Below are 20,238 nucleotides of genomic sequence, written 5' to 3'. Positions count from 1 at the left end.
CAGTAGATGAAGCAAAGCAGGAGAAGAGGAAGATGACGAAAAACCAATAGTGTGAAATTTTCATCTAATTAAATTAGATGCCAGTCATGCTTGAAGCGAAAAGCTCAATGGGCGCGAGCAGGACGGGACGACACACAAGCCGAGGAGGCGATGTGAGAAAAAGGTGCATAGTGAAGAGACAGTCAAACAAATCGATGGGATTTAACGACCAGCCAACAAAACAGTAGCACACACAAACACTCACACATGCACACATGTACAGCTGTGAGCATGCTGAGGCTAGGCGCAGCAACAATGCCCAAAGTCCAGCGACGCAGGCATCGCGATTGTGACTCATGGAAACTGATATCGCGAGCCCTTGAAGAGACTGTAAATGACATTCAAGTTTGTCACAGCTGAAAATACTTAATAATCGTATGCGTACTCAAATGGGAAAACTATGCGAGTAAATAATCGCATTGTAAGTAGTAAATTCAAATATTGTTGCATAGGGACTCAAAATAAGATTGTCATCAAATTTCTGTCGTGTTAATCAAATAATACACTAGCAAGTCCTTATCTATCAAATTGGAAATACCTCTGTTGAAAAGCAATTAGACTTTGTATGAGGAAGAACTAGGAGGAAAACAAAATTACATCCCCAGCCGCCACAATGAATGAAAGATCTTAGACGTCCCCACTCTTTAGAGCAGCGAGACCGTTTCTTAACATACCAATGGGTTAAAAATCCGTTTAAACTTTACCTGTGATACTCGTTCCCCAACAAATCAATTTTGTTCACTTATAAAATTTACTTTATGTTCATTATAAATTTATTTTTTTGAATTTTATGTCAAAGCTCACTACAACTGTTTCCAAAGCTCGAAATGAATGAACTGTATTTTCAATACATGTCTAAAAAACGGAAGAAACATAAAACAAGTGTTTTAGTTCATTTTTGACTAAAATAACTTTGCATGAAAGGTAGAAGAATGCTAATAATTTCATAATAATTATAAATATATATATTTAAAAAAAAATCCTAGCTCATAACTCATACCGGTTAAAAAAAAAAAACTATAAGATTTCTTCAGCGTGCATTGAATCATAAGTATATTAAAAACCACATTTTTTTCATAGGAGAGTGTATAAATTTGTAACCTAACATACCCATGTATATTGCACCGCCCACGACGAGCAGTCAACAGAAATCCTTTACAGCCTTTACAGTGATAAGCAGTTTAACAGACGACACTTCGCTGTGAATGGCAAGCGGCAAATGGCAATGTCAAGTGACTGACAGTTATAAGCTGTTCATTACTGACAGCTGCTTGGAGGCGCCACGAGGCACTGACAGTTAGCCAGCCAGTGTTGATTAACAGCGGCATTAGCATACTGTAACAGACACTCAATATGTTTGCTTGTTTGTTTGTTTGTGAATAGATTAAGTTTTCCCCCATGAGTAATGTCATAGATGTCAATAAAATCACAGTTCCTGATAAATGCGCGAATCCTCAAAATAATCTTTATCTTTAATGCTTTGAATCATTTAGAGACGATGACTAACACTAAATGAAAAGATATTTCAAACAATTACACTGATAAAAAAACTCACATGCCTCTTATTTTGGGTTATTAAGAAAACTTTCATGTGATATTTTACTGCAAAGTGTACATAAATCAAGTCATATCCACATATATTTAATCATCTTAAATGAAGTTCGAATCTATATGTATTTACGCCTTTATTTACTAATGGATGGAATTAATTATGATACGATGTAATGAGTATATGATAAGTAGAGCTAATTTGACTATCGACTCTCATAATAGTATAATAAATACGCCAAGCATATACGTAATTGACTTGAATTATCTAAAGTTTTACTACACCTTTCAGCTCTAAGGCCTCTAACACGCCTTACTCATTAAAAAATGGCGAAAATTTCGAATTTATAGCTTGGCTCTCCGCACTTGTAATTCTCAATTTCGCAATTCTCTTTCGACGGCGTTGGAGAATTCAAGTGCAAAGCAAATGCCAACTACTTTAGAAAAAGTTTTAAATGCTCCTTGCAGCTGGCACTGCCGCTCTATTTGCCTTGGACTGCGTCGTCATCTTTATCATCGTCTGGCACTTGTTCCGCCATGACGACGACGCAGACATGGCCGTTGACTCATTAGAAGCGCTAACAAGTTGGTCAAGTTTTCAGCTCTCTTTTCTCTTCTACACTCTCTCTGGCGTTACTCAGATTTTCCGTCATGTTTCCTGCATCAAGTAATTCACTTGCCAAAAGGCATTCGCGCTGTGACGGCCAAAGTTGAGTTCAAGAACAATTTCAATTTAATGAACCCCACACACAGCCGTCAGACAGGCCTTGTCTAGGGTCATTTGCGCCCCGGATTTGTTGTGCTTGATTGGCGCTCATCTTTCGCTGTTTGAGCCGTGATCTTAATTATTAACAGCCAGCGAAGCAACTGGTTTTACTTTAGCATTAATTTTATTTTTAGCATAAATTTCATTTGAATTAATACAACATCCCACTCACATATATATATACAAACTTGAGTGTTATCTCTGCTCTCTCTCTCTCTCTCTCCCTATTTTACTCTCTTTTTATTTTTGATTATGGTAAGTCAATCTCAAGTCCAAGTCCAAGTCGCCAGCAGGCTCTCCGAACACATGCGATAATTACAACATATATATGCAGTATGCAGCCCATGAAATTTCAATCGAAGGTTAAATCACTTTAGATCGGTATTTCAATATTTAATCAATTAATTATGAACATCACGCTAGTCTCTAGACTGCTGCAGGCATCGGCTATAGATATATGGATATATCTATATACATATCATATAGGTATGTATATCTATAGTCCGTTACGTTTACACAGTTGACGCTATTGGCTGATTGGGTTTGACATGTTATTATTCTCGTGTTTGCATTTCACAATGCAACAGCTGTTCATATGACACACAAATATAATATTTTCATTAAATAAGAATACATTCTCTAGTTATTCCAATGTACTTTATCCTTGTTGCTCGGGCTTTCACCTTGAATTACGATATTCATTCTATTCTTTTAATCAGCTTCAATATTCGGCCTTTACCTTGGATTAGAATATTCATTCATTCCCATTATATATTCCCGTTAATCGCCTAAACAGTTATTTACATCTTCCCCGAGTCAGATCAAAATATCGAAATGGAATTGAACTCTTTTTAATAATATCGGAATATCTAAATAGAATTTAAAGAAACTTCTTTATAATTTTAAGTTCTTTCTCTGAACGGCAGAATGTCTACAATTTGTTTTTATTCCCGCCACTTGAAGCCATAAAGTTACAAAAGTAATTATACCCCAAGGTCTCATTGTTTGGGCTTAGTTATTAGAAACATTAGTTTCCAGTCTAGGCCCGAAACAAAATAATATTATCAGGGAAAAGCGACAAGAAAATATTCTCTGTGTACACCTCGAAATGCAGACTACAAACAAGGCTTACGCAGAATGAAGATAGTAATAAGAATAATAATATTAAATATAATAATAGATGGGGGCGAACCGTAAACAAAAAGAGGACAACTAGTGCAAACAGCAACCTAGAAATGTCAATAGACCCGGCACAAGGTAAAGGAAACGGCAGCAACTGAAATTTGTACAAATATTCAGAGAGCAAAAGCGAGAGGGAAATATAGATCTAAATATATATGTGTGGGTGGGTATTTGAACTCAACTTTCCGCTTCCTCACAAGACACACGCATCCTCCTCCCGCCCGCTATAGAATGAACTGACGTTTCATTCAAGCCTTCAACAAGCGAATGTCTGCCAAGGAATCGCATTACAATAAGTGCTCAAACATACACAAGACGAAAAAAAAAACACGGAACGATGTCGAAAACAGAATCGAATAAAATACAAAAGTTTAAATAGAAATGCGATTTGCTAAAAATAAAATGTTAGAGAAAACAACAAATTCATAGTCCACACATATACATATGTACATATATGTAAATATACAAAAAATAGTTGGACTTTTTCTCTTGGCCATCGATAAAAGCCGCTGAGCATTGGCGCACAGTGACTAAATGGAAAACCGAAAAGAGAGCAACAACTCACACTTATACACTTATACTTCCACAAAACTTGTACGTTTTTAGAAGAGTACGCCGTGAATACAGGTGGCTCTGGCAACGTGCTCTCGCTGGCCAATGAAAAAATTAGTGCTTCGCCTTGAATTCACGTTGTAAGCTAATTTCTAACTAACTGCGACGACGTCACGAATTGCCAAACATTTATAAATAGAGTTTCTTCTATTATTAGTATTATTATTATATTCGATCGCCACTTTTCGCTTGTTGATGTTGTTTTTGGCAGTATTTCAGTTCCTAATCAGTTTATCTTTAAGATTATAGAATTTCTGTTCCTGTTCCCTTGCTTTTATCATAATTATATTCAATTCATAGTGGTGTGAAATATCTATTGTAAATCCAACATACAAATTATTAAAATGTATATTTCATCGAAGCGAATTCGTTAATGGGATATGCAAACTTAACTGATTAATAATAATTATTAATTAATCTGATGATTTTATTAATTCCAGTGAACTCATCCACAGATTTACATACTCCACTAAATATGTATTACTATTACTATATCCTATCTATCCAGTATCTACTAGCCTATAGCCATCTATATACTACCATCCTTGCTTTTCAGCCCAAGCTTTTTTTTACACGACTTCGATAATTAACTGAGTTATCTAGTAGTCCTAGGTCTATAATACACTGCCTTGGTGACATAACATACATATTTATATTAATGTCGGATCTTCATTTCATTTCAAATAAGAAAAATTAATAATAAACAGAAAACATTTGTTAATTCAAACAGATTTCTAATCTATATTCCCAATACTAGCTGATCAAAGTCTATATCATAAATATAACTTCTTTGTAAAAATACCCTATACATAAAAGGCATATTCGATTTCGACGTTCAACAGATTGATATACTTTCTTCCTGAATTATCTAATCGCCAAACATTTCAAGTTATTTTCAACTTTCTCAGCAACTGCAGCGCCCGCCCTGATAACAACAACGCATTGAATTGTACAGACATATATAAATCATTATAATGAACGTTTTTTCGCGTTACTTGAGTTTCGAGATAACACGCAAAAGATTGACAAAATATTGCTCATGATCGTACTCGGCAATGCTCCTTGGTTTGTTAATAAAAATTAATTGATTTACTGACTTGTTTTCATATATTCTAGAAATATGTATTCGATTTCAAGTATCAGTGAACCAACGAAAGAAAGTATTCTTAAGTCATTTGAAAGAATAATTGTTGCTGCAAATGGGCAATTTTTCGAGTTGGAAATAGTTTGTTGTTGTTTGAGTGTTGTGTCAAAACGAATTGATAAATGTGAAATGAATAAATGAAAAATGGGAAATCTACGCACGATTTTCGAAGATTTAAAGCAAGAGGGATTTGAGTGAGCTTTGCATACCACTGACGCAATGTCCTAACAAGCACGTTTAGCCAACGTTGAATGAAATCAAATCTGTTAGTCGGAGGGTTAGGGTATTTGTATAGCTGATCGATGGAATAGGTATTTGATGAAATGAATTAGATTTAACACTCACCTCGCTTGTCGTTCGCGTCGCTGCATATTGTTAATATTATTGTAATTATTGCTGCTGTTCTTGTTGATGTTGACGTTGTTGTTGTTGTATTTGTTGCAAGTTTCGTTCAATCACTCTCCACAGAATTTCCAAAGATAATATATATATGTATAAATATATATATATGCACGAAACTAATAGCAACGGCTAATGATTGTTGATAAGATTGATCCAAAACGTTGTAGAAATGCGGAATTGTTGCTCCAAATTTACCGTTCAAACTGTTGAATGTGTGGACTTTATTGTTGATCGTTTGTTGTTTTAGATGCTAGTTGTTGCTGCCGCTATGTTGTGCGTGCACACACATATACACGCATGCACACACTGGCACACGCACACACACTCACTTAACATCCACGCATGCCGCGCCTGCGTCCAATGCATACGGCAAGCCAATCGTTCTGTTGCTCTGTTGCACTACTCTCTCCAGTCACACTCTACCTCTCTCTTTCGCTCCTCTCTCTTCTCTAGACACGAGTTCGCAACTACCCTACTACTGCTCCCTTCTGTTGTTCTTCTGTTAACTTACAGTTGCTTTTGTTGATCTGTTGTTTGTTGCTGTGGCATCAGTGCTGCTGTCGCTTGACATTTAAGTATTCAATTTGAGCATTTCCTTGGTGATTTGTTATATGTTAAATGTTGTTGTTGTTGGCTATTGTTGAATGCAGCTGTATTATATATTTACTGTTTGTCTTAATTTAAGTGCTCGCTCGCTTGTCCGGTGCGTCGAAATATCTTTGTTATTATTGTTGCTCTTGTTGGATAAAGAAAGGCAGTTACGTTCTATGTAGTACTAGGTAAACAAATAATTTTGGCTAACAATTTAACAAACACACTTTTGCACATTTTCCCCACAAATTTCTAACAATTTTTGTAAATTATGGTTGACGTATTTTGCTAATGTTACGCCTACGACAACTAACAACAATAGTTTCTTGTTTTATTTATCTTTGATCTTTTCTTTCTTGATTAGCTTTGAGTCATATTCTATTTAACCGATCGTCAGCTGTCATTTGGCGCGCGCACATTGAAAATATGTTTGTTTGTCTCTTTTTGTGGGATGGTAGCGCTGTTGAATGTACACCTTATGGCCGACCCTGCGATTAGCATGTCATAACAGGCTGTAATTATAAAAAAAAAAATAATAATAATACATAGAGTATAATAAAAGAAAACTGCATTTATTTCAGATTGACAACAGAAAAACATATATATATATATATATTATTTTTTTCTGTTGTTTATTTGCATATATATTTATCTCATAAAAATTCAGCATTTGGTCAATTCCATTGCATTGAACTGTTTAATTAATCATTGTTTAACTAATATCACTTAATCATCATACATTTTAAGAGTGCGAAAATGCACCTAAAAGATGTACTAACAGTATATTGTGGTATATTCACTGTATTAGGTGCGGTCACACTAAAGCTGAGAGAGTGCCTGCCGCATACATTTGTCCATTGATTTTCAGGCGCTTATGCTGGCCTAAGAATAATGTAAATGGTTTTAACTATCACAATTATCTTGTCAATGAATTAACTGATCCTTCAATGAAGGTCAAATATAGCCCAATCAGACGACACAAATGCCGCCATCACTGAAGCATACAATGCTAAGGAAGTGTATCAAGAATCAGGCCAATTAGTGCATAGACATTTGGCCGCACATAAATATATGGTTGACCTGAGCAGAAATGGTTCATGGTTTTTTTAAATTTCTGTTTTTTTCATAAACAAGAAGGCCACACAAATTTTAACTGTATTTGTACGTGGTTTTTTATTTCATTACTTTTTTGAATGCTTTCGGCACGCAAAAGCTTCTCAACAACGACCGCAAAACTACAGGGTGCACAAATTTTAACTGTTTGAATTTTGGCATATTTTTTTAATTGCCAACGCGTCATTTATATTATGTCGTGGCTGATTTTTTGTAACACACGGTCATAAAGTTTAGCTTACGGCTACATTTGTACTTTTTATGTACCTTTTCGACAATTTTGCACACATATTCCTCACCTACGCCTCATTTTTCATTGCTCACTTACACACACGCGCGCACTTACACAGTTACACACACACGCACACCAGCGATTGGCCAATTTCTATAGTCGGGTATATGTATGCAATGTTACACTTATTATGCGGCGCGTTTTCGTGGATTTGTGTGTTTGCTTCCTACATAAAAGTCAGGCAAACACTTTTTTAATATTTATACGATTCGCCATCTAATTGTTTAGCAAAGCCAAACGTACGCAAGAGAGCACGAGAAAAATGGAGCGACTTTTTCTCCTGCCTTGCACACACACACACACAAATTGAACACTACGATGCAATGTGACCGTGCATAAATAATGACGAAATACTAAGTTGAAAGAGATACAAAATCATTTAGGAAAATATACTAGGCAAATACATAAAAATAATTAGCCGGCCTTTGTTTTGACAGAGGAAAACTCTTAAAAACACTCGACGACCTTAGCAAGGCGCGTTGAAATACTTTTAATTTAGTTCAAGCCACTTTTCATTTGAATTACTACAATGGTCTTGTCATACAAGTGTTGTTTAAGGTAACATCTGTGTAAGCACCATACACTGACGCAATCAACAATTTATTTCACAAAGGGAATTTATCGTTGTTACTCCATAATTACAGTTATTCCGCACCATTAAATACAGTACAAAATCCAAGTGTCAGCAAAAAACTGATAATAGTTTCTATACAGGTGCAAAATATCTGCTTTGCACTACTCCTCAGCAGAGTGACCGACTTTGGTATTTTGTTAATCGTATGATATTGGGACTATATCGACAAAGTATCGATAATGACATGCCACTGCTTTTCATCGATATTAAATATATTCGATTTGTAAACTCATAACGACAATTAAAAAAATTGTTTATTGTAAACTAAAAATCTCTTTATGATATTAATCCGTATTTAAATATGTCATTTGTTGCGTGTTAAGTTTCCTTTTAAAAGGTGAAGTCGTTCGTTGATAATTGAAAATGTAACAATTACACTAAATACATTGTATTTCATTAAAATGTGAAGGTCAAAAAGATGAATGGCTATATATTTCGTTTCTTGGTCATATATACATTCATTAACATTTCAAAACTAATAAAAGCAGAAATGAAAATTTTGAAATGTATGAAAATACTATTTCAATTCACTTATTTATCGATAAATTTGTGGCAAAAAAGCGCAATTTTTGCCGTAATTTTAAAACCAATACCAAGTAGCACGTGCAACTGTTGTGGACGCTCTTGAACTATTTTAGTTGATTGTATTGAATAAACAAAATGGGCCGAATTAAAGAAAATCCATCAAAAAAGAAGGTAAATTTCTAGTATTGAGTACCGGCGTAACTCTTATGTCATTTCCTATTACAGATGTTATTGACGGATTCCAAAACCTACTGCGATCAATCTGCAGCCGCTGTCACTAGCAGCGACGATGGCTTCGACGAACCAAAGGAAATTACAGCGCCTAAACGTAAACTGCCTTGCGCCAATAGCGAAGCGAAAAAAAAGAAAGTTAAGCACACAGGAGTGAACGTGAAGCCGCCAACTTTAGAAGAAATAAAGGAGATACGCGACACCCGTAATCTCTTTCACTCTAATCTGTTCAAGCTGCAGGTTAAAGAGATGTTGGAGGAGCTTCAACTCAAATCCAAATACAGCACCTACATTGAAAACTGGCTAGAGACGCTTACGACTGCGGTGCTCGAGCTCCAAGATGGACTGCTCGATGACTGTAAACTGGAAGTGCCTCTACACTTGCACAAGAAACCATTTAATTTTCAATTTCTGGCTCCAACTGCAGAGCCAAAGTTGATTGGCGCAGCGGCCATAGGCACATTGCTGGGTCCAAAACTTGTAGCGGATGTGGCTCTGGAAATACCCGAAAAGTGCTTTCAAAAGGAGGACTATCTTAATCTTATCTACGATCAAAAGCGCGCCCTATACCTCGCGACGATTGCCAGCAAATTAAAGGAGCTACCAGCCTTCGCTGCGGATCAGTTCGCTTACAACTACCATGCAAATAATCCACTGAAGCCAGTGCTTGAAGTAACACCCGCAGGCAAGATAGGTAAAAATTTGTCGTTGCGCCTCTATATCACAGCGCCGAAGGACATCTTCAAGCTGAGCCGCTTCGTGCCCTGGAATAACAATATTCGGCCATCATTCTTCGGCGACAAATGGAATGAGTCGGAAACATTGCCCTCCACCCAGCACTACAATGCAAATGTGCTCTTCGACTTAACGCTAGCTGAGAATCAAAAGCTGTTGCTGAACACATTCTCTGGCCACCGCAACTTCCAGGAGGGTTTGGTGTTGCTTAAGGTGTGGCTACGCCAACGGCAGCTGGATGTCGGCTTCAGCGGATTCAGTGCTCACATCCTAGCCGCCTACATTGTGTACTTGAAACAAAACCGTTTGCTGCATCAGTCAAGCAGCAGCTACCAGGTGGCTCGCACCGTATGGAATCAGCTGGCCAACAGCGACTGGACGCAAGGCATTACCCTATGCCCGAATCAGCCGCACCAGCTGAGCACCTTGGCCGGCTACTATGATGTGTGTTTCATGGACATCACTGGCTATTACAACCTGTGCACCAATCTCCCGCTCGCTGTCTACAAAGCCGTTTGTGCCGAAGCTAAATTGGCCGTTGAGCTGCTAAATGATGTGAAAGTTAATAGTTTTTCGCAAATTTTCATGCAGGCATCTCCCTTGTACACTCGACTGGATAACATCCTGAAGTAAGTGGCCTGTTATCCTGCTAAACTACTTATCTATTTATTTAGTAATATAAAAAGATATATCATTATATTATGTTATGTTATGGATTACTCAAAAAGCTAATCACTATTTGTAATAATTATCGTTGCAAAGGATTACGAATCCCGCCACCGTGGACCAGCTTCTTGAGTTGCATGCTCAGCCGCAGGTTAAATACGATTACGCCGACTATGCGTATCCGCAGTTGCTTAAATTGCTAACAGAGTGAGTAACATTATGTTATGTGTCAAATGTTAATAGAAACCTAAACATATTCTTGCATAGCTTACTTCAAAAGGGCTTGGGACAACGCGTCCATGCGATCCTGCCATTAGAAACGGCTTCCCAATCCTGGACCGTGGACACAAAAGCTCCGATTATAGGTCGCTGCTTGACGTTGGGGTTGATTCTCGATCCGGAGCACGCATTTGAAGTGCTGGACAAGGGTCCAGCGCCAAACGAGGATCCCGAGGGTGCTGCTGAATTTCGCAAATTTTGGGGCGAGAAATCTAATTTGCGACGCTTTCAGGACGGCAGCATAACGGAAGCAGTAGTCTGGGCTGCCGTCACAGATGCCCCCAGCAAAAAGCGCGTGATAGTGAGGCAGATAGTGTTGCACTTGCTGGAGCAGCATCTGCAGCTGGAGCAAAGCGACGTGCACTACATTGCTGGAGAACTAGATATTGTCTATTCTCTGACGTCTTCATTTAAAGTGGCCAAGCTGCAAACCAAGTTGAAATTGGAGCAGGAAACCGACGCCGAGGCAGTGGCACCGCTTGTCATCCACTGCTACGATGCACTGGCCCGGCAGCTGCACAATCTCGGGGATCTGCCGCTGGATATAGTCTCAATATCTGGTATTTCGCCGGTCTTTCGGTATTGTGAGCCGCAGCCTCTGCTGCCGCAGGCGCGGCTCGTAGCAGACAGAATGCACGCGGGCGCCGTACTGCGTGTGATCATTCAGCTTGGGCCGAGCGGCAAGTGGCCCAATGAGTTGGGCGCACTGCGCAGCCTGAAGACCGCCTTCCTAATACAAATTGGCAAGCAGCTAAAGGAGCAGCAACACCTTCACACACAGCTCTGCAAAGAGGGCTTGTTGGTGCTCAAACAAGGCTACTGCTTTCTCCTGGAGCTTGCGCACACCAAAGAGGTGGCACTGCTGAAACAGCAGCAAACGGAACGTGGCGTAACTGCATACGTGGATAATGCGGCCAGCCGCGAGATCGAGCGACGCCATTATATACTGCCCCGCGTCAGTGGCGCGCTGCATGCGTTGCATCAGTCGCACAGCACATTCGGACCCACGGTGCTCATTGCCAAGCGCTGGCTGGCCACGCAGATGATCGACGATGGTCTGTGGCCTTCCATAGCAACAGAGCTGCTGGTGGCACATCTATTCCAACAGAGACAAACGCCGTACACAACAGTCGCCCCACAGACTGGCTTCATTCGTTTCCTGCAACTACTGGCGCACAGCGACTGGGCCAGCGAACTGTTTCTGCTCAATTTCAACAATAGCTGGACAGGTAAGGGTTGCCTGCGTCCATTCTCTATTCTAATTCTAATACTGTGTATGTGTGTACTTTTGCAGAGCAACAGATTACAGACTTGGAGCACAACTATCGCAGCGAACGTGACAGCTATCCGGCTTTGTGCCTGGCCACGGCCTACGACCAGCAGCATGCAGGTCGTCTGTGGACCACTGATGACTGCCCCAGCAAGCCAGTTTTGGGGCGAGTCACACTCTTGGCACGACACGCACTGCAGCTGATCGAGTCGAGCGTGTTGTCGCCCAGCATTGGATTTGTGCGGCCTGCCCAGTTATTCATAGCGTCCGGAGAGGGTTATGACTTGGTCATCGAACTAAAACCAGATCTGCTGCCTAATACGCTCTGTTACGATCTCGGCTCGCCATTTTTACCATTCAGCCAACGCAATTTTCGCTTGCCGCTGGCGGGCATTGACCAACTGGCCAAGATTGTGCAGCAGCTGAGAGTAAGTTGCAATAAAAACCATTCAATTAGAAACAAGTTTTCTTATGCAATATTTTATTTGTTCTCTTTCAGTCAGCTTATTCTGAATTCGCTGCCTTCTTTTATAATCCTCATGGCGGCAAAGAGCTGGCCATTGTGTGGCGACCTGCCTCTGAATTTGCACCCAAACCGTTCAAGGTTAACGAGCTGCAAGCATGCACGCCCTGCTCTGCAGGGAAAGTCCAAGTGGTGAGGGATACGTTAGTCGAGGATTTCAAGTTGCTGCTGAAGGACTTTTATCTGCGCATCTGCACGCCGGAGGAATTGAAGCGTGAACAGCGCAGTCACAACAAGCCCAAGCGTTATTTTAATGACCAGAGTGTGCCGGATGTGGACAAGCCGCCAAAGAAGAAGCAGAAGCAGGGGACCGTAACTAAGCCAACTGACCTAAAGAAACGCCTGAAGAAGAGTAAATCACTAAGTGCTTTATGTTAATATGTAAATACCACTACTTACAAGACATAAAATTCCGTTAAGGCCAAATTCTAAAATCTAAAACCTTTCTTAGAGTGGCCAACGCCGATGTAATGTGATTCCTATTTTTTATCCTCCACCTTCGCCTTGTCCTTGTCATTTTCCTTCGTTTCTTTGGAGGTCTCATTAGGTATTTGTGTTTTGGATTTGGATTTGACTTTGCATAAGCTGGGTCGCTTGGGCATAGATTTCTCAGATTTTTTCTCCTGCAGTTGTGTGTTGGGACTGGACGGCAGGCATCCCTTGGATTGAGTTTGTTTTACATCCTTTATTTCCACCGTGGTAGTTGGCGGCGGGGTGGTTTGTGACCCTGTGTCCGTTGCAGTAGACTTTACCCACGTTTGGCAACTACCATCTCTTTTAACTGCACTCCGCTTCGGGATACGCTTGATCGGTTTGAAGCCTCGGAGTCCAGTGGTCGACGTTGAAGTGCTGTAATTGATCAGATAAGGTGAATTGGAGTTGGGCTGCTTGGACCAAAGCAGTTGGTTAGATACGTCTGCCACCATTTTCAAGGGATTCGATTGCATTTCAACGTCCTGACAAGGTGGACTAGTTGGAAAAGTGGAAGTATTCTGGGCCTGGCTGGCCAAAAGTAAAGCTTGCAGGGCGGAAAGCTGATTAGCTGGTGCGCTACTGCCAAAAACATTACCATTAAGTTGATTGAAAATGGGAAAAATGGGATGATTGGGTTGAATGGGAAGCACTTGATTGTAGCTCAATTGACGTATATCCTCCGTCCGTCTGATGTCCTGCTGTACAATCACAAACACCTCATTACCCACCAAAACGGGTACTGCAAAAGAAGAATTAAGACATTTCGGATTAGCCAACTCGCTGCGGAGGAACTAATGCAAAGCTTACTATGCACTGCTGGCGCTGCCTCCTCATGTACTTGAAGGACCCTCGTGACTGTGTGATTATTGGCCATTCTTAATAACTAAATAATTTTGTACTTTAAAAGAAACAACACGATAAATTTAAAATCTTCTGTTTATATAAATATTCTTACTTAATCTACCTACAAATGATTACACAAACCTAACAGAGTGCTTAGAGAAAAAGCATTCCTTATGGAAAACACACAGAAAGATAATTATGAAAAAACTCGGTTGAGATAAGGTTAGACATTGAATCTGCTAGCATTTGGTTGCCTAGTCCAATCTATCGTTGCCCACTCAACTTCGAATTGATTCGTCTTTTAAACTTGATGGAATAACGCCAGGGGTTAGGATGTCTTTATCCTTATTTCCAAATTCAGGATACAATTTGGCCGTTTGGCCCGCCGGCGTACAAAGCCGTCCAGAAAAATCCAAGCGTTTGCTCGATTGACTCCGTTCGGCTGAGCTGATTATATCAAGCAACGACCTGCAAAAGTGTAGAAAATGTTGTTTACAAATTAATCACTATCTCTACTATCTGAGAGCATACCGTTGTCCACAGCTAGACATGCGCCGCTTGCTGGCTTTTAATATGTTGCCGGACGAACTGCTGACACTATTGGTCGGCTCAAGGCGTTCAGGTGAGAGGGGCGATTCAGTATAGGAGCGCAAGTGAGCTGCACCTGGCTCCGACTTGTTGGAGGCATCTCCATAGGCCGCGCGCAGACTTTGCAGACTTTCCAGCAGATTCTTGTGATGAGGCGTATGTGCATTAAGCTGAATGAGTTGTTCCAACTCTCTATAGAATAGTCGGTACTGGTCCTTGGTTTTGTTTACCTTTAGGCTGAAAGAGTTCAGAGAGTTAAATGTCATTTTAAATAATATATTTATTAAAATTTATATTACGTACCGTGCGTTATTTGAATTGCTAAAAGGCAGCAGGTCGCCACGCGATGCGCTTTTGTATAGCTCGTGGATCTGTTGCTGGCAGCGCACCTCATCCTGCTTGTCCATATCCTCCTTAACTAGCAAATGCAGAAAGTGTGGCAGCCAGCTCAGCTGTCGCTGCAAATTGAACAGAATCGTCACATTGGCTGTTCTGGGAAAGTATCGCGGCATTCGCCTCCATAGATGTTCTCCTTGGGAGCATTTGCCCTTGGGCCTAGTCTTTAGGGGCACCAAGCGCGACATCTTAAGTAGTTGGCCCATTTCTGGTATGCGGTAGTCGGTGACACGTCCGCCGGGTCCGTCGGTTATTGATGGCGCCTCATCCATAGCCGAGCGTGCAATCGAAAGGGAGTGCACAAAGATTTCACCGCCACGAGCGGACAGCATGTGACTGGTTGTCTTCGTGCCTGATTTCCTAGGCACCTCCAGGAGTACAGAGCGGCCGTTTAACAGAAAGTTGATCAAACAAGAGCTGGGCCGCGAAGTGACATCGACGGGCGTAACATTATACTGACCCACACATGGTTGTAGATCCGCAGAGCCACAGCCACGCGGCGTGCACCATTTGAGGGTAACTGTTTCGTAGGCAGTTCCCGGCTTGATACTGGTAGTGAAAGTAAAATCTGGCCCACACACTTTGGTATGGGCGGCACGTTCGTGCAATATTTCGACGTCATAATTAGCGCTGGAATTGGCATTTTGTTCCTCTTTCATGGGTATGTTGGTGACGGTAGTGCTGGCCAGATCGTAATGACCCATTATAAGATGCAGTAGCTTATCCGAAATTTCCGGTGCATTGACTGTGTGTATTTCAGCATTAAGAAACGGAGATATTTCAAGCAAACTTCGATTTGTCACCAAGGATTCCACTCCCAATGGCACGATGTTCAATATTACTAGATGGCAATGATCGATCTGCAAGCCTTTTTTGGAAGGTGGTGCAACCAACGCATTCTGTTGTATTAGTACCGTATTAAATATGTCCTCTAAGCCTATGGAAAAGCATTCGGATGAAATCCTTTTATTCAATAAATTTCCAGCTGATTCTACTTACTTTTCATGCTAGTATTATCCCGCGCTGATGTGATGCAAATGACACGGCCCTTATTACCAATTCGTTTGCAGCCGGCATGAGCTGCTTGCAGTTGCTCATCTGTCGGCTCGGCCAATGCCTCGATGGCAGCTCGCAATCCATGTATGACTGAATAGTCTGAAGATTGCGGAATGCTGCGTGATGGTACGCTTACCATCATCATGGCGTTAGATACATGCGACATATTTTGAGTGCTCGGACTCCAGGTGTTTACTATATGCGCCGCCGTATCAGAGACAATAAAGCGCACATGCTTTTTCCCAGGAAACAGATCCCAAACTATGCGACAATACTCTATGGATGACTCGACAGCACACGTCCATAAGCTTTTACTTAACTGAGTCCCAACTATCGAGCTACCACTGCCTGGTGACTCGGCGACCGGCTTGCCTTTTAGATAGTCCATTGATATATATTGCTCACTAGAAATGCTGAAATAGCGAGTGTGGTCCAATACAAATATGGTTTTCTGGTTACGTTCGAACATGATTGTAAGCTTAATTAAAAAACTGTGACTTTTGCTAACTTAAGTTAAAATTGATATATGTATGTTTGTTGACAACAGGTGTTGCAATAGTGACGTGCTACATTTTCGATCACGCTACAAAGGAACGGCGATAACGAACGATTATAGTTCCGCAAAATGACGAAAAGTACATCACCATAGACCCCTCAAAAAGGATATGAAAACGATAATGAAGAGACAAGTAACCTATGAATTTAGCATATCAAATATATTCATATATTATACGTCATTCAAACTTAAAAAAAAAAAAATAAATAAATCATTGAAATAAACAGACACAAATGATACTTTAATTCATACAAATGATTTATGATATGATTTTCATTGTCTAGGGTGAATTATTTAACCATTCATCACGGTCAATCGATACATCGTATAAACTATCCATAAAATTGAATATCGATGTGTCTCTTACATCACTACTAGAATCACGTTGTCGAATGTGGGTTTGAAAAAAAGCTCGCACATTTTATTTATAGTATATTTCGTGCTTATATTGTGACAAAATTACGTTTTGAGTGGGTGTCAACATTGTAAACACGAATAACATAGCAACATGTCATGGTTATTGGGTAGAAATCGTCAGCAACCGACGGACTTTAGTGGTGGAGCAGATGGACCTGACAAACCAGAGGGTCAAACTGCCGGCGAACGTGGTAATGACTCGCAACTTACGAAAGCGGAGCGCAAGGCCATGGAGGCTTATCGGTTCGATTCCTCGGCTCTGGAACGTGCGGCGGACGCAGCGAAGACACTCGAGCGTTCAAGTAAGCGTATACTAAACGTACACAAATTCAAAAATTTCATCATCGGTTGCACGCGTTGCATAACCGATGGCAATGTTGATTGAAGTAGATGTGTGCATGAGTGTGGGTATTGACGATTATATGACATGTTTCAGGACATGCACGGGAGGCACTGGAATTGTCCAAAATGCAGGAGAGCACGCGACAACAGGAGTATGCCACCAAGGTAAAAGAATATGAGGCGCATATTGAGCAGGCCAAAGTGGAGCAGAAACGCATTGATCACGAGGAGCGGCGAAAGACGCTCATTGAGGAGACCAAGCAGCAGCAGCAACGTGCACAATACCAAGATCAATTGTCGCGAAAGCGTTATGAAGATCAGCTGGTGCAGCAACAGCGCGTGCAAGAGGAGAATCTTCGCAAGCAGGAGGAGAGCGTGCAGCGTCAGGAAGCCATGCGCCGTCAGACCATTGAACATGAAATTGAGATGAAGGAAAAAAATCGTCTGAAGCTGCTTGAGCATGAGCTGCGAGCCAAAGCTCGAGTGGATCGTGAGAATCGCGACATCAATCTTGAGAAGATTCGCTTAAAGGCACAAGAGCATCGTACCACAGTGCTGGAGGGTATACGGTAAGTTCTTAGTGTAAATATAAGATATATAACTGTCCATAAATAATATTAATTATCATTAGCACCGCTGGTTCAGTGATTGGTGCCGGTGCGGAGGCGATGTTGACCGACTGGGATAAGGTCTTGACGGCTGCTGGTGGATTGTCGCTGCTTGCACTGGGAGTGTACAGTGCGAAGGGTGCTACGGGCGTGGCATCTCGTTACATTGAAGCTCGCATTGGCAAACCAACGCTTGTGGGTGAAACCTCGCGTTTTGCATTTCTGGATGCTATAAAGCATCCTGTGAAGTATATGAAACGATTGCGATCGAAGCCCGCGGATGCCCTGCAAGGCGTTGTGCTGAATCCGAAACTAGAAGAACGTTTGCGAGACATCGCGATCGCTACGAAAAACACGCGAATAAATCGCGGATTCTATCGTAACGTGCTAATGCACGGACCACCTGGAACTGGTAAAACAATGTTTGCCAAAAAGCTAGCCGAACACTCTGGCATGGATTTCGCTATCATGACCGGCGGTGATGTGGCGCCCATGGGCAAAGAAGGTGTCACAGCCATACATAAGGTATTCGACTGGTCGAATACCTCGAGGCGAGGCCTTCTGCTGTTTGTTGACGAAGCGGATGCCTTTCTGCGCAAACGCTCGTCGGAGAGAATTTCTGAAGATTTGCGTGCTGCATTGAATGCTTTCTTGTATAGAACTTCCGAACAGAATCAAAAATTTATGCTTGTGCTGGCCTCGAATACGCCTGAGCAGTTTGATTATGCAATCAACGACCGTCTGGACGAGATGGTGGAGTTTACGTTACCTGGTCTTGAGGAACGAGAACGCTTATTGCGGCTCTATTTTGATAAATATGTTCTACAGCCAGCAGCTGCTGGAGCAAAGTAAGTAGAGTTTGTATATTAACGGCCAATTAGTTGCTAACTAACATTTTACAGACGCTTTAAGCTTGATACCTTTGACTATGGCAAGACATGTGTAAAGATGGCACAGATGTGCGAGGGCATGTCGGGTCGTGAAATATCTAAATTGGGCGTCGCTTGGCAGGCTGCTGTATACGCCTCGGAAGATGGCACGTTGACAGAAAAAATGGTTCTCGATAGATGTCGAGATGCTGTACAGCAACACAAGCAAAAAGTGAGTTGGAACCGCTTACTAAAAGTGGCCAAACAAATAAAATATTGAATCTTTTGCAGATGGCCTGGTTGTCGGAGCAAGAGCGTGCCGACCATAAATCAATAAGTGGGGCTTCGGAAGCCTCTAAACCACCGCTAACACTAACTGCCGACAAACTGTGAGATGGATAAGCTGGATCTGTCTGTTGACGAGCATTCAAAATTTGTTTAGTTTTAAAAGTGGACTAAGATGTAGTGTAAATCGCGAATAGCTTTTACTGGTCAACGGATCCTTCATTGTGTATATACATTGCGTATGTCTACACAAGCATTTATTACTGTACAACGAGCATTGCTGGGACTAGACATACAATTAAGTTTAACTTACTGATAATTGTATTTTAACAAAGCATTGCATATTAATTCTTACTTGTACAAAGCACAAGAGGTGTTGCAACTGCAAGATACGGCTTTGTATATAGTTTAAAAGTTAATGTCCATTGCTAAGGACAGCAATTTTCAATTGGTAACGCTGGCACTGTGAGAGATTTATATTAAACTTCTCGCTAGCGTTACCATAAATTCTAATTTGGCCAGTAATTCCCACACATTGATTTATAGAGAAAAATAAAAACATTGTTAAATTATTTATGTGTTTCATATTTAAAACAGATGGATATACATATTAAAAGCCATGGAGCAATAATTTGGCAACAGAAGGGAATTCTTAATAAATTTGGAATTTCAAACAATATTCCTGTATATGAAATAGCCAGTAAATTATGTTCGATATAAAATCCTGCGATAATAAAATCGATGTTATGTATGATTCGTTGCATGGTTATGTAACGCAGTAAATCCCATATTAGTGGTTACATTAATAATACATGTAAGCTACAGCAGTTAAATAATCGATAGCTCTAAATATTGAATGGTGAATTGTTTAGTTTCAAAAATTGATGACAAATTATTGTATTATTTTTATTCGGGGTTAAATAATAACAAATTCATTCAAATTTAGAAAATCAAATATTTTAAATATATCTACTTTTAATTTAAACGGAGTGGCATTCAGAAAGTATCTGTGTATTAGGTTCGAGAAATTGGAAAATACTTGTGGTACAGGCCTATGCCATACTTTATTTACAACATGTCCATTTCGCATTTCATTAAAGACTCATTCTCTTTATAATCTGTTATTTGTCAGCCCATAAATAAAGTTAGAGTCACAATTGATATAGAAACTACAGCTCATGTATTTGCTAACTTTGGTTAAAATGGGTTAAATACATGAATCTGATTTTAAAGCGTGGAACAGAGGGGAGCA

At 40.5% G+C, this 20,238-nt stretch overlaps 5 protein-coding genes across 40 annotated transcripts in view; 2 read left to right on the top strand and 3 right to left on the bottom strand.

Moving 5' to 3' along the window:
- gish (casein kinase I gish) overlaps positions 1-8,462 on the bottom strand; it is a 36,251-nt gene extending 27,789 nt beyond the window's left edge. For 3 of the 36 annotated variants that reach the window (XM_089265749.1, XM_089265757.1, XM_089265766.1), the window contains exons 1-3: positions 7,665-8,050; positions 5,637-6,796; positions 5,453-5,554 (exon numbers count right to left, since the gene is read on the bottom strand). In XM_089265749.1, the coding sequence (XP_089121875.1) occupies positions 5,453-5,554; positions 5,637-5,662 (128 nt within the window). In that variant the 5' untranslated portion in view covers positions 5,663-6,796; positions 7,665-8,050. The other 33 variants (XM_089265768.1, XM_089265762.1, XM_089265764.1 and 30 more) reach the window with 21 other exon arrangements.
- A 383-nt stretch (positions 8,463-8,845) lies between these two features.
- Positions 8,846-12,978, top strand: Mat89Ba (nucleolar protein 6 Mat89Ba). Its single transcript, XM_018099456.3, has 6 exons — positions 8,846-9,019; positions 9,074-10,443; positions 10,577-10,687; positions 10,748-11,988; positions 12,054-12,457; positions 12,529-12,978. The coding sequence occupies exons 1-6, from the start codon at positions 8,984-8,986 to the stop codon at positions 12,928-12,930; spliced, it is 3,564 nt and encodes a 1,187-aa protein (XP_017954945.1). The 5' UTR covers positions 8,846-8,983; the 3' UTR covers positions 12,931-12,978.
- Mst89B lies at positions 12,483-13,974 on the bottom strand. The gene is made up of 3 exons (XM_018112409.3): positions 13,834-13,974; positions 12,952-13,765; positions 12,483-12,882 (listed from the first exon to the last, which is right to left on the bottom strand). Exons 1-2 carry the CDS (start codon positions 13,898-13,900, stop codon positions 13,032-13,034), a joined length of 801 nt encoding a protein of 266 aa, XP_017967898.2. The 5' UTR covers positions 13,901-13,974; the 3' UTR covers positions 12,483-12,882; positions 12,952-13,031.
- On the bottom strand, positions 13,945-16,514 carry asun (integrator complex subunit 13 asun). Its single transcript, XM_018099566.3, has 4 exons — positions 15,853-16,514; positions 14,761-15,790; positions 14,401-14,694; positions 13,945-14,337 (listed from the first exon to the last, which is right to left on the bottom strand). The coding sequence occupies exons 1-4, from the start codon at positions 16,376-16,378 to the stop codon at positions 14,148-14,150; spliced, it is 2,040 nt and encodes a 679-aa protein (XP_017955055.1). The 5' UTR covers positions 16,379-16,514; the 3' UTR covers positions 13,945-14,147.
- Positions 16,515-16,660: 146 nt separating this feature from the next.
- On the top strand, positions 16,661-19,558 carry bor (ATPase family AAA domain containing bor). The gene is made up of 5 exons (XM_018099618.3): positions 16,661-17,184; positions 17,319-17,793; positions 17,856-18,680; positions 18,735-18,933; positions 18,993-19,558. The coding sequence occupies exons 1-5, from the start codon at positions 16,974-16,976 to the stop codon at positions 19,092-19,094; spliced, it is 1,812 nt and encodes a 603-aa protein (XP_017955107.1). The 5' UTR covers positions 16,661-16,973; the 3' UTR covers positions 19,095-19,558.
- Positions 19,559-20,238: the final 680 nt, after the last annotated feature.

Source organism: Drosophila navojoa, chromosome 2 (assembly GCF_054131105.1).
Source record: "Drosophila navojoa isolate 15081-1374.11 chromosome 2, UAZ_NAV_1.0, whole genome shotgun sequence".
Taxonomy (NCBI): domain Eukaryota; kingdom Metazoa; phylum Arthropoda; class Insecta; order Diptera; family Drosophilidae; genus Drosophila; species Drosophila navojoa.
The sequence above is the reverse complement of the archived record's forward strand: the minus strand, read 5'-3'. Positions and strand labels throughout refer to the sequence as shown.

What these genes read in the sequence shown, in the direction of transcription:
- Mat89Ba (XM_018099456.3), top strand. Translation starts at nt 8,984, where the DNA reads ATGGGCCGAATTAAAGAAAATCCATCAAAAAAGAAG. An exon ending in AAAATCCATCAAAAAAGAAG is followed by an intron (nt 9,020 to 9,073) that starts GTAAATTTCTAG and finishes TTCCTATTACAG; the next exon opens with ATGTTATTGACGGATTCCAA. An exon ending in CGACTGGATAACATCCTGAA is followed by an intron (nt 10,444 to 10,576) that starts GTAAGTGGCCTG and finishes ATCGTTGCAAAG; the next exon opens with GATTACGAATCCCGCCACCG.
- Mst89B (XM_018112409.3), bottom strand. Translation starts at nt 13,900, where the DNA reads ATGGCCAATAATCACACAGTCACGAGGGTCCTTCAAGTACATGAGGAG. An exon ending in GGCAGCGCCAGCAGTGCATA is followed by an intron (nt 13,766 to 13,833) that starts GTAAGCTTTGCA and finishes CTTCTTTTGCAG; the next exon opens with TACCCGTTTTGGTGGGTAAT.
- asun (XM_018099566.3), bottom strand. Translation starts at nt 16,378, where the DNA reads ATGTTCGAACGTAACCAGAAAACCATATTTGTATTGGACCACACTCGC. An exon ending in GGATAATACTAGCATGAAAA is followed by an intron (nt 15,791 to 15,852) that starts GTAAGTAGAATC and finishes GCTTTTCCATAG; the next exon opens with GCTTAGAGGACATATTTAAT. An exon ending in AGCAATTCAAATAACGCACG is followed by an intron (nt 14,695 to 14,760) that starts GTACGTAATATA and finishes GAACTCTTTCAG; the next exon opens with CCTAAAGGTAAACAAAACCA.
- bor (XM_018099618.3), top strand. Translation starts at nt 16,974, where the DNA reads ATGTCATGGTTATTGGGTAGAAATCGTCAGCAACCGACGGACTTTAGT. An exon ending in GAAGACACTCGAGCGTTCAA is followed by an intron (nt 17,185 to 17,318) that starts GTAAGCGTATAC and finishes GACATGTTTCAG; the next exon opens with GACATGCACGGGAGGCACTG. An exon ending in TACAGCAACACAAGCAAAAA is followed by an intron (nt 18,934 to 18,992) that starts GTGAGTTGGAAC and finishes AATCTTTTGCAG; the next exon opens with ATGGCCTGGTTGTCGGAGCA.